This window comes from Rana temporaria, chromosome 4 (genome assembly GCF_905171775.1).
Source record: "Rana temporaria chromosome 4, aRanTem1.1, whole genome shotgun sequence".
NCBI lineage: Eukaryota > Metazoa > Chordata > Amphibia > Anura > Ranidae > Rana > Rana temporaria.
This window is the reverse complement of record NC_053492.1, coordinates 198,894,869-198,910,619: the sequence shown is the minus strand read 5'-3', so window position 1 is coordinate 198,910,619 and position 15,751 is coordinate 198,894,869. Positions and strand designations below refer to the sequence as shown.

Genomic DNA, 15,751 nt, shown 5'->3' with positions numbered 1-15,751 from the left:
TTTAAAAAGACCCAGTGGTGATTACATATCATCGAAGATAACTCTATTTGTGTGAAAAAAATATATAACCATTTTATTTGGGGACAGCAATTGCCAGTTAAAGTAGCACATTGCTGAATTGCAAAAAATGCAGTGGTCATAAGAGGGGTTACATTATCATTCACTTTTCTTTCTACTTTGTAGTACCTGAAATGGTGAAGAACCTGAACACAGAGAATATCACCACCACTTCTATATCTCTGAGATGGGACAAACCAATTGGAAATGCCAGCTTTTATTTCATTCAGGTCCTGGGAGATCCAGCTTTCAATAAGAATGTAACTACAACTTCTGACATTATTGAAGGCCTGACACCTGGAAATTATTACACCTTTCTCGTCTCTACCTTTGTTGATAATATCCAAGGAAACAGCTCAGTAATAGCTAACTATACAAGTGAGTATCAAGATTTATGCAGGCCACACACATAGCAACTTTTTAGTAGAACTGTGCCATCAACTTATTATGGACTAGAAGGCATAAAATCTTGGAAATTAGTACATCTTCCTGGTCTTTACTGTTGTTGATAATATTGACTGTGTGTAAAAAAAAAAAAAAAGATTGTGGAAAAAAAAGTTTTATTTCATTTCTTCATTTTCCAAAAAAATGGGGCACAAAATGGCAACTTCAAAAAACTTGCCATGCCTTTTACTAAATTCATTGGACTGTCCACTTTCCAAAACGGGGCCAATTGGGGGTTATTTGTACTGTCCTGTTATTTTAAAGCCTCAAGAAATGAGAGAGGCATTTATTACATCAGGATTTATCAAATTTCAAATCTGTATACACAAATGTTTGTAGACTCTATAATTTTCAAACAGACTAAATAATATACACTGATTTGGGTTATTTTTTTTTTACCAAAGAAATGTATAAGATTATATTTTTGCCTAAATTTATGAAGATTATTTTTTTGTAACAGTTTATAACAGAAGCTCTGAAATCGTGTATATTTTCAATTTTTTTTTATTACATGGCAATTTTCTTTTTAAAAAGACCCAGTGGTGATTACATATCATCGAAGATAACTCTATTTGTGTGAAAAAAATATATAACCATTTTATTTGGGGACAGCAATTGCCAGTTAAAGTAGCACATTGCTGAATTGCAAAAAATGCAGTGGTCATAAGAGGGGTTACATTATCATTCACTTTTGTTTCTACTTTGTAGTACCTGAAATGGTGAAGAACCTGAACACAGAGAATATCACCACTACTTCTATATCTCTGAGATGGGACAAACCAATTGGAAATGCCAGCTTTTATTTAATTCAGGTCGTGGGAGATACAGCTTTCAATAAGAATGTAACTACAACTTCTGACATTATTGAAGGCCTGACACCTGGAAATTATTACACCTTTCTTGTCTCTACCTTTGTTGATAATATCCAAGGAAACAGCTCAGCAATAGCTAACTATACAAGTGAGTATCAAGATTTATGCAGGCCACACACATAGCAACTTTTTAGTAGAACTGTGCCATCAACTTCTTATGGACTAGAAGGCATACAATCTTGGAAATTAGTACATCTTCCTGGTCTTTACTGTTGTTGATAATATTGACTGTGTGTAAAAAAAAAACAAGATTGTGGAAAAAAAAGTTTTATTTAATTTCTTCATTTTCCAAAAAATTGGGGCAAAAAATGGCAACTTCAAAAACTTGCCATGCCTCTTACTAAATTCATTGGACTTTCCACTTTCCAAAAAGGGGCCAATTGGGGGTTATTTGTACTGTCCTGTTATTTTAAAGCCTCAATAAATGAGAGAGGCATTTATTACATCAGGATTTATCAAATTTCAAATCTGTACAGTAGGTGAACCCGATTTTGTGTCAATCTCGCTCTCTTTCTCGGCGAGATTGAGCACCTACGAGCCCCATCGCGGGAGCCAGCGCCGAGCTGGCTTGCCGCGATGGAGACAGAGCCGTCATAGAAGCGACGGGAGATCCGACTTGGATTCCCGCCAATTCTACACGTGTGCGGCGTTTGTTATGAATCCTGAGGGGGAAGTCCCCGCCGGATTTTAAATAAAAATCCGGCATGGGTCCCCCCCTCAGGAGCATACCGGGCCCTTAGGTCTGTTATGGGTTGTAAGGAGAGCCCCCTCTACGCCGAAAAAAACGGCGTAGGGGTCCCCCTACAATCCATACCAGACCCGTATCCAAAGCACGCTACCCGGCCAGCCAGGAAGGGAGTGGGGACGAGCGAGCGCCCCCCCCCTCCTGAGCCGTACCAGGCTGCATGCCCTCAACATGGGGGGGTTGGGTGCTCTGGGGCAGGGGGGCGAACTGCGGCCCCCCCACCTCAGAGCACCCTGTCCCCATGTTGATGAGGACAGGGCCCCTTCCCGACAACCCTGGCCGTTGGTTGTCGGGGTATGCGGGCGGGAGGCTTATCGGAATCTGGGAGCCCCCTTTAATAAGGGGGCCCCCAGATACCGGCCCCCCCACCCTAAGTGAATGAGTATGGGGTACATCGTACCCCTACCCATTCACCTGCAAGAAAAGTGGTAAAAACACAAATAAACCACACAGTGTATTAAAATATTTTATTTTTCTGCTCCGGAGGCCGCCCCCTGTCTTCTTTATTAGCTCTTTTACCAGGGGGGGCTTCTTCTTTGACGTCTTCGGGTGGGTGGGGGCCGCCGTCTGGTTCTCTTCCACCGCCGGGGGGGGTGGCTTTTAAAAAAGCCCCCACCCCCCCGGCGGGTTTCCTCCGGCGTCTTCGGCGGGGCTCTTCTTCTTCCGCTATCCCGACGGGTCTTCTCCGCTATCCGGGGGGTCTCGCCGCTCTCCGCTGTTGACTCGTCGCACCCCGGTTCTTCGTCTCGCAGTCCGGTCCCTTCTTCCGTGCTGTACGTCTTCTTCCGCGCTGTGACGTCATGTTCTTCACTTCTCTTCTTCTCCCGATGTTGACTCGCCGGTCCTCCTCGCTGAAATGACGGATGCGCGCCTTGCATCGGACCTATATAGGCCTCACAGTCCCATCATGCTCTGTACCTACCCATGTGATACCCATGTGGTAGGTATCACATGGGTAGGTACAGAGCATGATGGGACTGTGAGGCCTATATAGGTCCGATGCAAGGCGCGCATCCGTCATTTCAGCGAGGAGGACCGGCGAGTCAACATCGGGAGAAGAAGAGAAGTGAAGAACATGACGTCACAGCGCGGAAGAAGACGTACAGCACGGAAGAAGGGACCGGACTGCGAGACGAAGAACCGGGGTGCGACGAGTCAACAGCGGAGAGCGGCGAGACCCCCGGATAGCGGAGAAGACCCGTCGGGATAGCGGAAGAAGAAGAGCCCCGCCGAAGACGCCGGAGGAAACCCGCCGGGGGGGTGGGGGCTTTTTTAAAAGCCACCCCCCCCGGCGGTGGAATAGAACCAGACGGCGGCCCCCACCCACCCGAAGACGTCAAAGAAGAAGCCCCCCCTGGTAAAAGAGCTAATAAAGAAGACAGGGGGCGGCCTCCGGAGCAGAAAAACAAAATATTTTAATACACTGTGTGGTTTATTTGTGTTTTTACCACTTTTCTTGCAGGTGAATGGGTAGGGGTACGATGTACCCCATACTCATTCACTTAGGGTGGGGGGGCCGGTATCTGGGGGCCCCCTTATTAAAGGGGGCTCCCAGATTCCGATAAGCCTCCCGCCCGCATACCCCGACAACCAACGGCCAGGGTTGTCGGGAAGGGGCCCTGTCCTCATCAACATGGGGACAGGGTGCTCTGAGGTGGGGGGGCCGCAGTGCGCCCCCCTGCCCCAGAGCACCCAACCCCCCCATGTTGAGGGCATGCAGCCTGGTACGGCTCAGGAGGGGGGGGGGGGCGCTCGCTCGTCCCCACTCCCTTACTGGCTGGCCGGGTAGCGTGCTTTGGATACGGGTCTGGTATGGATTGTAGGGGGACCCCTACGCCGTTTTTTTCGGCGTAGAGGGGGCTCTCCTTACAACCCATAACAGACCTAAGGGCCCGGTATGCTCCTGAGGGGGGGACCCATGCCGGATTTTTATTTAAAATCCGGCGGGGACTTCCCCCTCAGGATTCATAACAAACGCCGCACACGTGTAGAATTGGCGGGAATCCAAGTCGGATCTCCCGTCGCTTCTATGACGCGCTTGCTGGGATGTGCTGTCACTATTCCAGTGAGTGTGAGATGTCGGCGAGATCTCGGCACCCTGTCGCCGAGTATCAGCGCGACGCTGTCGTGCTGAAAGCACAATATCACAAACACCTACTGTATACACAAATGTTTGTAGACTCTATAATTTTCACACAGACTAAATAATATACACTGATTTGGGTTATTTTTTTTTACCAAAGAAATGTATAAGATTATATTTTTGCCTAAATTTATGAAGATTATTTTTTTGTAACAGTTTATAACAGAAGCTCTGAAATCGTGTATATTTTCATTTTTTTTTATTATATGGCAATTTTCTTTTTAAAAAGACCCAGTGGTGATTACATATCATCGAAGATAACTCTATTTGTGTGAAAAAAATATATAACCATTTTATTTGGGGACAGCAATTGCCAGTTAAAGTAGCACATTGCTGAATTGCAAAAAATGCAGTGGTCATAAGAGGGGTTACATTATCATTCACTTTTCTTTCTACTTTGTAGTACCTGAAATGGTGAAGAACCTGAACACAGAGAATATCACCACCACTTCTATATCTCTGAGATGGGACAAACCAATTGGAAATGCCAGCTTTTATTTCATTCAGGTCCTGGGAGATCCAGCTTTCAATAAGAATGTAACTACAACTTCTGACATTATTGAAGGCCTGACACCTGGAAATTATTACACCTTTCTCGTCTCTACCTTTGTTGATAATATCCAAGGAAACAGCTCAGTAATAGCTAACTATACAAGTGAGTATCAAGATTTATGCAGGCCACACACATAGCAACTTTTTAGTAGAACTGTGCCATCAACTTCTTATGGACTAGAAGGCATAAAATCTTGGAAATTAGTACATCTTCCTGGTCTTTACTGTTGTTGATAATATTGACTGTGTGTAAAAAAAAAAAAAAGATTGTGGAAAAAAAAGTTTTATTTCATTTCTTCATTTTCCAAAAAATTGGGGCACAAAATGGCAACTTCAAAAAACTTGCCATGCCTTTTACTAAATTCATTGGACTGTCCACTTTCCAAAACGGGGCCAATTGGGGGTTATTTGTACTGTCCTGTTATTTTAAAGCCTCAAGAAATGAGAGAAGCATTTATTACATCAGGATTTATCAAATTTCAAATCTGTATACACAAATGTTTGTAGACTCTATAATTTTCACACAGACTAAATAATATACACTGATTTGGGTTATTTTTTTTTACCAAAGAAATGTATAAGATTATATTTTTGCCTAAATTTATGAAGATTATTTTTGTGTAATAGTTTAACAGAAGCTCTGAAATCGTGTATATTTTAAAAAATTTTTTATTACATGGCAATTTTCTTTTAAAAAAGACCCAGTGGTGATTACATATCATCGAAGATAACTCTATTTGTGTGAAAAAAATATATAACCATTTTATTTGGGGACAGCAATTGCCAGTTAAAGTAGCACATTGCTGAATTGCAAAAAATGCAGTGGTCATAAGAGGGGTTACATTATCATTTACTTTTCTTTCTACTTTGTAGTACCTGAAATAGTGAAGAACCTGAACACAGAGAATATCACCACCACTTCTATATCTCTGAGATGGGACAAACCAATTGGAAATGCCAGCTTTTATTTCATTCAGGTCCTGGGAGATACAGCTTTCAATAAGAATGTAACTACAACTTCTGACATTATTGAAGGCCTGACACCTGGAAATTATTACACCTTTCTTGTCTCTACCTTTGTTGATAATATCCAAGGAAACAGCTCAGCAATAGCTAACTATACAAGTGAGTATCAAGATTTATGCAGGCCACACACATAGGAACTTTTTAGTAGAACTGTGCCATCAACTTCTTATGGACTAGAAGGCATACAATCTTGGAAATTAGTACATCTTCCTGGTCTTTACTGTTGTTGATAATATTGACTGTGTGTAAAAAAAAAACAAGATTGTGGAAAAAAAAGTTTTATTTCATTTCTTCATTTTCCAAAAAATTGGGGCAAAAAATGGCAACTTCAAAAACTTGCCATGCCTCTTACTAAATTCATTGGACTTTCCACTTTCCAAAAAGGGGCCAATTGGGGGTTATTTGTACTGTCCTGTTATTTTAAAGCCTCAAGAAATGAGAGAGGCATTTATTACATCAGGATTTATCAAATTTCAAATCTGTATACACAAATGTTTGTAGACTCTATCATTTTCACACAGACTAAATAATATACACTGATTTGGGTTATTTTTTTTTACCAAAGAAATGTATAAGATTATATTTTTGCCTAAATTTATGAAGATTATTTTTTTGTAACAGTTTATAACAGAAGCTCTGAAATCGTGTATATTTTCAATTTTTTTTTATTATATGGCAATTTTCTTTTTAAAAAGACCCAGTGGTGATTACATATCATCGAAGATAACTCTATTTGTGTGAAAAAAATATATAACCATTTTATTTGGGGACAGCAATTGCCAGTTAAAGTAGCACATTGCTGAATTGCAAAAAATGCAGTGGTCATAAGAGGGGTTACATTATCATTCACTTTTCTTTCTACTTTGTAGTACCTGAAATGGTGAAGAACCTGAACACAGAGAATATCACCACCACTTCTATATCTCTGAGATGGGACAAACCAATTGGAAATGCCAGCTTTTATTTCATTCAGGTCCTGGGAGATACAGCTTTCAATAAGAATGTAACTACAACTTCTGACATTATTGAAGGCCTGACACCTGGAAATTATTACACCTTTCTCGTCTCTACCTTTGTTGATAATATCCAAGGAAACAGCTCAGCAATAGCTAACTATACAAGTGAGTATCAAGATTTATGCAGGCCACACACATAGCAACTTTTTAGTAGAACTGTGCCTTCAACTTCTTATGGACTAGAAGGCATAAAATCTTGGAAATTAGTACATCTTCCTGGTCTTTACTGTTGTTGATAATATTGACTGTGTGTAAAAAAAAAAAAAAGATTGTGGAAAAAAAAGTTTTATTTAATTTCTTCATTTTCCAAAAAATTGGGGCAAAAAATGGCAACTTCAAAAAACTTGCCATGCCTCTTACTAAATTCATTGCACTGTACACTTTCCAAAAAGGGGCCAATTGGGGGTTATTTGTACTGTCCTGTTATTTTAAAGCCTCAAGAAATGAGAGAGGCATTTATTACATCAGGATTTATCAATTTTCAAATCTATATACACAAATGTTTGTAGACTCTATAACTTTCACACAGACTAAATAATATACACTGATTTGGGTTATTTTTTTTTTACCAAAGAATTGTATCAGATTACATTTTTGCCTAAATTTATGAAGATAATTTTTTTGTAACAGTTTATAACAGAAGCTCTGAAATCGTGTATATTTTCAATTTTTTTTTTATTATATGGCAAAAAAATAAAAAAAAGACCCAGTGGTGATTACATATCATCGAAGATAACTCTATTTGTGTGAAAAAAATATATAAACATTTTATTTGGGGACAGCAATTGCCAGTTAAAGTAGCACATTGCTGAATTGCAAAAAATGCAGTGGTCATAAGGGGGGTTACAATATCATTCACTTTTCTTTCTACTTTGTAGTACCTGAAATGGTGAAGAACCTGAACACAGAGAATATCACCACCACTTCTATATCTCTGAGATGGGACAAACCAATTGGAAATGCCAGCTTTTATTTCATCCAGGTCCTGGGAGATCCAGCTTTCAATAAGAATGTAACTACAACTTCTGACATTATTGAAGGCCTGACACCTGGAAATTATTACACCTTTCTTGTCTCTACCTTTGTTGATAATATCCAAGGAAACAGCTCAGCAATAGCTAACTATACAAGTGAGTATCAAGATTTATGCAGGCCACACACATAGCAACTTTTTAGTAGAACTGTGCCATCAACTTATTATGGACTAGAAGGCATAAAATCTTGGAAATTAGTACATCTTCCTGGTCTTTACTGTTGTTGATAATATTGACTGTGTGTAAAAAAAAAAAAAAAAAAGATTGTGGAAAAAAAAAGTTTCATTTCATTTCTTCATTTTCCAAAAAATTGGGGCACAAAATGGCAACTTCAAAAAACTTGCCATGCCTTTTACTAAATTCATTGGACTGTCCACTTTCCAAAACGGGGCCAATTGGGGGTTATTTGTACTGTCCTGTTATTTTAAAGCCACAAGAAATGAGAGAGGCATTTATTACATCAGGATTTATCAAATTTCAAATCTGTATACACAAATGTTTGTAGACTCTATAATTTTCACACAGACTAAATAATATACACTGATTTTGTTATTTTTTTTTTACCAAAGAAATGTATAAGATTATATTTTTGCCTAAATTTATGAAGATTAGTTTTTTTGTAACAGTTTATAACAGAAGCTCTGAAATCGTGTATATTTTCAATTTTTTTTTATTATATGGCAATTTTTTTTTTAAAAAGACCCAGTGGTGATTACATATCATCGAAGATAACTCTATTTGTGTGAAAAAAATATATAAACATTTTATTTGGGGACAGCAATTGCCAGTTAAAGTAGCACATTGCTGAATTGCAAAAAATGCAGTGGTCATAAGAGGGGTTACATTATCATTCACTTTTCTTTCTACTTTGTAGTACCTGAAATGGTGAAGAACCTGAACACAGAGAATATCACCACCACTTCTATATCTCTGAGATGGGACAAACCAATTGGAAATGCCAGCTTTTATTTCATTCAGGTCCTGGGAGATCCAGCTTTCAATAAGAATGTAACTACAACTTCTGACATTATTGAAGGCCTGACACCTGGAAATTATTACACCTTTCTCGTCTCTACCTTTGTTGATAATATCCAAGGAAACAGCTCAGTAATAGCTAACTATACAAGTGAGTATCAAGATTTATGCAGGCCACACACATAGCAACTTTTTAGTAGAACTGTGCCATCAACTTCTTATGGACTAGAAGGCATAAAATCTTGGAAATTAGTACATATTCCTGGCCTTTACTGTTGTTGATAATATTGACTGTGTGTAAAAAAAAAAAAAAGATTGTGGAAAAAAAAGTTTTATTTAATTTCTTCATTTTCCAAAAAATTGGGGCAAAAAATGGCAACTTCAAAAAACTTGCCATGCCTCTTACTAAATTCATTGCACTGTACACTTTCCAAAAAGGGGCCAATTGGGGGTTATTTGTACTGTCCTATTATTTTAAAGCCTCAAGAAATGATAGAGGCATTTATTACATCAGGATTTATACATTTTCAAATCTATATACACAAATGTTTGAGGCTCTATAACTTTCACACAGACTAAATAATATACACTGATTTGGGTTATTTTTTTTTACCAAAGAAATGTATCAGATTACATTTTTGCCTAAATTTATGAAGATAATTTTTTTGTAACAGTTTATAACAGAAGCTCTGAAATCGTGTATATTTTCAAATTTTTTTTATTATATGGCAAAAAAAATAAAAAAAAGACCCAGTGGTGATTACATATCATCGAAGATAACTCTATTTGTGTGAAAAAATATATAAACATTTTATTTGGGGACAGCAATTGCCAGTTAAAGTAGCACATTGCTGAATTGCAAAAAATGCAGTGGTCATAAGAGGGTTTACATTATGATTCACTTTTCTTTCTACTTTGTAGTACCTGAAATGGTGAAGAACCTGAACACAGAGAATATCACCACTACTTCTATATCTCTGAGATGGGACAAACCAATTGGAAATGCCAGCTTTTATTTAATTCAGGTCGTGGGAGATACAGCTTTCAATAAGAATGTAACTACAACTTCTGACATTATTGAAGGCCTGACACCTGGAAATTATTACACCTTTCTTGTCTCTACCTTTGTTGATAATATCCAAGGAAACAGCTCAGCAATAGCTAACTATACAAGTGAGTATCAAGATTTATGCAGGCCACACACATAGCAACTTTTTAGTAGAACTGTGCCATCAACTTATTATGGACTAGAAGGCATAAAATCTTGGAAATTAGTACATCTTCCTGGTCTTTACTGTTGTTGATAATATTGACTGTGTGTAAAAAAAAAAAAAAAAAAGATTGTGGAAAAAAAAAGTTTCATTTCATTTCTTCATTTTCCAAAAAATTGGGGCACAAAATGGCAACTTCAAAAAACTTGCCATGCCTTTTACTAAATTCATTGGACTGTCCACTTTCCAAAACGGGGCCAATTGGGGGTTATTTGTACTGTCCTGTTATTTTAAAGCCACAAGAAATGAGAGAGGCATTTATTACATCAGGATTTATCAAATTTCAAATCTGTATACACAAATGTTTGTAGACTCTATAATTTTCACACAGACTAAATAATATACACTGATTTTGTTATTTTTTTTTTACCAAAGAAATGTATAAGATTATATTTTTGCCTAAATTTATGAAGATTAGTTTTTTTGTAACAGTTTATAACAGAAGCTCTGAAATCGTGTATATTTTCAATTTTTTTTTATTATATGGCAATTTTTTTTTAAAAAGACCCAGTGGTGATTACATATCATCGAAGATAACTCTATTTGTGTGAAAAAAATATATAAACATTTTATTTGGGGACAGCAATTGCCAGTTAAAGTAGCACATTGCTGAATTGCAAAAAATGCAGTGGTCATAAGGGGGGTTACATTATCATTCACTTTTCTTTCTACTTTGTAGTACCTGAAATGGTGAAGAACCTGAACACAGAGAATATCACCACCACTTCTATATCTCTGAGATGGGACAAACCAATTGGAAATGCCAGCTTTTATTTCATTCAGGTCCTGGGAGATCCAGCTTTCAATAAGAATGTAACTACAACTTCTGACATTATTGAAGGCCTGACACCTGGAAATTATTACACCTTTCTCGTCTCTACCTTTGTTGATAATATCCAAGGAAACAGCTCAGCAATAGCTAACTATACAAGTGAGTATCAAGATTTATGCAGGCCACACACATAGCAACTTTTTAGTAGAACTGTGCCATCAACTTATTATGGACTAGAAGGCATAAAATCTTGGAAATTAGTACATCTTCCTGGTCTTTACTGTTGTTGATAATATTGACTGTGTGTAAAAAAAAAAAAAAGATTGTGGAAAAAAAAGTTTTATTTAATTTCTTCATTTTCCAAAAAATTGGGGCAAAAAATGGCAACTTCAAAAAACTTGCCATGCCTCTTACTAAATTCATTGCACTGTACACTTTCCAAAAAGGGGCCAATTGGGGGTTATTTGTACTGTCCTGTTATTTTAAAGCCTCAAGAAATGAGAGAGGCATTTATTACATCAGGATTTATCAATTTTCAAATCTATATACACAAATGTTTGTAGACTCTATAACTTTCACACATACTAAATAATATACACTGATTTGGGTTATTTTTTTTTTTACCAAAGAAATGTATCAGATTACATTTTTGCCTAAATTTATGAAGATAATTTTTTTGTAACAGTTTATAACAGAAGCTCTGAAATCGTGTATATTTTCAATTTTTTTTTATTATATGGCAAAAAAAATAAAAAAAAGACCCAGTGGTGATTACATATCATCGAAGATAACTCTATTTGTGTGAAAAAAAATATATAAACATTTTATTTGGGGACAGCAATTGCCAGTTAAAGTAGCACATTGCTGAATTGCAAAAAATGCAGTGGTCGTAAAGGGGGTTACATTATCATTCACTTTTCTTTCTACTTTGTAGTACCTGAAATGGTGAAGAACCTGAACACAGAGAATATCACCACTACTTCTATATCTCTGAGATGGGACAAACCAATTGGAAATGCCAGCTTTTATTTAATTCAGGTCGTGGGAGATACAGCTTTCAATAAAAATGTAACTACAACTTCTGACATTATTGAAGGCCTGACACCTGGAAATTATTACACCTTTCTTGTCTCTACCTTTGTTGATAATATCCAAGGAAACAGCTCAGCAATAGCTAACTATACAAGTGAGTATCAAGATTTATGCAGGCCACACACATAGCAACTTTTTAGTAGAACTGTGCCATCAACTTCTTATGGACTAGAAGGCATACAATCTTGGAAATTAGTACATCTTCCTGGTCTTTACTGTTGTTGATAATATTGACTGTGTGTAAAAAAAAAAAAAAAAATTGTGGAAAAAAAGTTTTATTTAATTTCTTCATTTTCCAAAAAATTGAGGCAAAAAATGGCAACTTCAAAAACTTGCCATGCCTCTTACTAAATTCATTGGACTCTCCACTTTCCAAAAAGGGGCCAATTGGGGGTTATTTGTACTGTCCTGTTATTTTAAAGCCTCAATAAATGAGAGAGGCATTTATTACATCAGGATTTATCAAATTTCAAATCTGTATACACAAATGTTTGTAGACTCTATAATTTTCACACAGACTAAATAATATACACTGATTTGGGTTATTTTTTTTTACCAAAGAAATGTATAAGATTATATTTTTGCCTAAATTTATGAAGATTATTTTTTTGTAACAGTTTATAACAGAAGCTCTGAAATCGTGTATATTTTCAATTTTTTTTTATTATATGGCAATTTTCTTTTTAAAAAGACCCAGTGGTGATTACATATCATCGAAGATAACTCTATTTGTGTGAAAAAAATATATAAACATTTTATTTGGGGACAGCAATTGCCAGTTAAAGTAGCACATTGCTGAATTGCAAAAAATGCAGTGGTCATAAGAGGGGTTACATTATCATTCACTTTTCTTTCTACTTTGTAGTACCTGAAATGGTGAAGAACCTGAACACAGAGAATATCACCACCACTTCTATATCTCTGAGATGGGACAAACCAATTGGAAATGCCAGCTTTTATTTCATTCAGGTCCTGGGAGATCCAGCTTTCAATAAGAATGTAACTACAACTTCTGACATTATTGAAGGCCTGACACCTGGAAATTATTACACCTTTCTCGTCTCTACCTTTGTTGATAATATCCAAGGAAACAGCTCAGTAATAGCTAACTATACAAGTGAGTATCAAGATTTATGCAGGCCACACACATAGCAACTTTTTAGTAGAACTGTGCCATCAACTTCTTATGGACTAGAAGGCATAAAATCTTGGAAATTAGTACATCTTCCTGGTCTTTACTGTTGTTGATAATATTGACTGTGTGTAAAAAAAAAAAAAAAGATTGTGGAAAAAAAAGTTTTATTTAATTTCTTCATTTTCCAAAAAATTGGGGCAAAAAATGGCAACTTCAAAAAACTTGCCATGCCTCTTACTAAATTCATTGCACTGTACACTTTCCAAAAAGGGGCCAATTTGGGGTTATTTGTACTGTCCTGTTATTTTAAAGCCTCAAGAAATGAGAGAGGCATTTATTACATCAGGATTTATCAATTTTCAAATCTATATACACAAATGTTTGTAGACTCTATAACTTTCACACAGACTAAATAATATACACTGATTTGGGTTATTTTTTTTTACCAAAGAAATGTATCAGATTACATTTTTGCCTAAATTTATGAATATAATTTTTTTGTAACAGTTTATAACAGAAGCTCTGAAATCGTGTATATTTTCAATTTTTTTTTTATTATATGGCAAAAAAAATAAAAAAAAGACCCAGTGGTGATTACATATCATTGAAGATAACTCTATTTGTGTGAAAAAAAATATATAAACATTTTATTTGGGGACAGCAATTGCCAGTTAAAGTAGCACATTGCTGAATTGCAAAAAATGCAGTGGTCGTAAAGGGGGTTACATTATCATTCACTTTTCTTTCTACTTTGTAGTACCTGAAATGGTGAAGAACCTGAACACAGAGAATATCACCACTACTTCTATATCTCTGAGATGGGACAAACCAATTGGAAATGCCAGCTTTTATTTAATTCAGGTCGTGGGAGATACAGCTTTCAATAAAAATGTAACTACAACTTCTGACATTATTGAAGGCCTGACACCTGGAAATTATTACACCTTTCTTGTCTCTACCTTTGTTGATAATATCCAAGGAAACAGCTCAGCAATAGCTAACTATACAAGTGAGTATCAAGATTTATGCAGGCCACACACATAGCAACTTTTTAGTAGAACTGTGCCATCAACTTCTTATGGACTAGAAGGCATAAAATCTTGGAAATTAGTACATCTTCCTGGTCTTTACTGTTGTTGATAATATTGACTGTGTGTAAAAAAAAAAAAAAAATTGTGGAAAAAAAGTTTTATTTAATTTCTTCATTTTCCAAAAAATTGGGGCAAAAAATGGCAACTTCAAAAACTTGCCATGCCTCTTACTAAATTCATTGGACTCTCCACTTTCTAAAAAGGGGCCAATTGGGGGTTATTTGTACTGTCCTGTTATTTTAAAGCCTCAATAAATGAGAGAGGCATTTATTACATCAGGATTTATCAAATTTCAAATCTATATACATAAATGTTTGTAGACTCTATAATTTTCACACAGACTACATAATATACACTGATTTGGGTTATTTTTTTTTACCAAAGAAATGTATGAGATTACATTTTTGCCTAAATTTATGAAGATAATTTTTTTGTAACAGTTTATAACAGAAGCTCTGAAATCGTGTATATTTTCAATTTTTTTTATTATATGGCAATTTTTTTTTTAAAAAGACACAGTGGTGATTACATATCATCGAAGATAACTCTATTTGTGTGAAAAAAATATATAACCATTTTATTTGGGGACAGCAATTGCCAGTTAAAGTAGCACATTGCTGAATTGCAAAAAATGCAGTGGTCATAAGAGGGGTTACATTATCATTCACTTTTCTTTCTACTTTGTAGTACCTGAAATGGTGAAGAACCTGAACACAGAGAATACCACCACCACTTCTATATCTCTGAGATGGGACAAACCAATTGGAAATGCCAGCTTTTATTTCATCCAGGTCCTGGGAGATCCAGCTTTCAATAAGAATGTAACTACAACTTCTGACATTATTGAAGGCCTGACACCTGGAAATTATTACACCTTTCTTGTCTCTACGTTTGTTGATAATATCCAAGGAAACAGCTCAGCAATAGCTAACTATACAAGTGAGTATCAAGATTTATGCAGGCCACACACATAGCAACTTTTTAGTAGAACTGTGCCATCAACTTCTTATGGACTAGAAGGCATAAAATCTTGGAAATTAGTACATCTTCCTGGTCTTTACTGTTGTTGATAATATTGACTGTGTGTAAAAAAAAAAAAAAAAGATTGTGGAAAAAAAGTTTTATTTCATTTCTTCATTTTCCAAAAAATTGGGGCACAAAATGGCAACTTCAAAAAACCTGCCATGCCTTTTACTAAATTCATTGGACTGTCCACTTTCCAAAACGGGGCCAATTGGGGGTTATTTGTACTGTCCTGTTATTTTAAAGCCTCAAGAAATGAGAGAGGCATTTATTACATCAGGATTTATCAAATTTCAAATCTGTATACACAAATGTTTGTAGACTCTATAATTTTCACACAGACTAAATAATATACACTGATTTGGGTTATTTTTTTTTTTACCAAAGAAATGTATAAGATTATATTTTTGCCTAAATTTATGAAGATTAGTTTTTTTGTAACAGTTTATAACAGAAGCTCTGAAATCGTGTATATTTTCAATTTTTTTTTATTATATGGCAAT

The 15,751-nt window shown here is 36.2% G+C and overlaps 1 protein-coding gene across 1 annotated transcript in view; it reads left to right on the top strand.

The window, feature by feature from the left end:
• LOC120936887 (titin-like) overlaps positions 1–15,751 on the top strand; it is a 345,246-nt gene that overhangs the window by 25,612 nt on the left and 303,883 nt on the right. Inside the window, exons 17-29 of the mRNA XM_040349653.1 lie at positions 184–435; positions 1,210–1,461; positions 4,665–4,916; positions 5,687–5,938; positions 6,709–6,960; positions 7,734–7,985; positions 8,764–9,015; positions 9,786–10,037; positions 10,815–11,066; positions 11,842–12,093; positions 12,865–13,116; positions 13,892–14,143; positions 14,913–15,164. Of these exons, the coding sequence (XP_040205587.1) occupies positions 184–435; positions 1,210–1,461; positions 4,665–4,916; positions 5,687–5,938; positions 6,709–6,960; positions 7,734–7,985; positions 8,764–9,015; positions 9,786–10,037; positions 10,815–11,066; positions 11,842–12,093; positions 12,865–13,116; positions 13,892–14,143; positions 14,913–15,164 (3,276 nt within the window). The remainder of the gene's footprint in view (positions 1–183; positions 436–1,209; positions 1,462–4,664; positions 4,917–5,686; positions 5,939–6,708; positions 6,961–7,733; positions 7,986–8,763; positions 9,016–9,785; positions 10,038–10,814; positions 11,067–11,841; positions 12,094–12,864; positions 13,117–13,891; positions 14,144–14,912; positions 15,165–15,751) is intronic.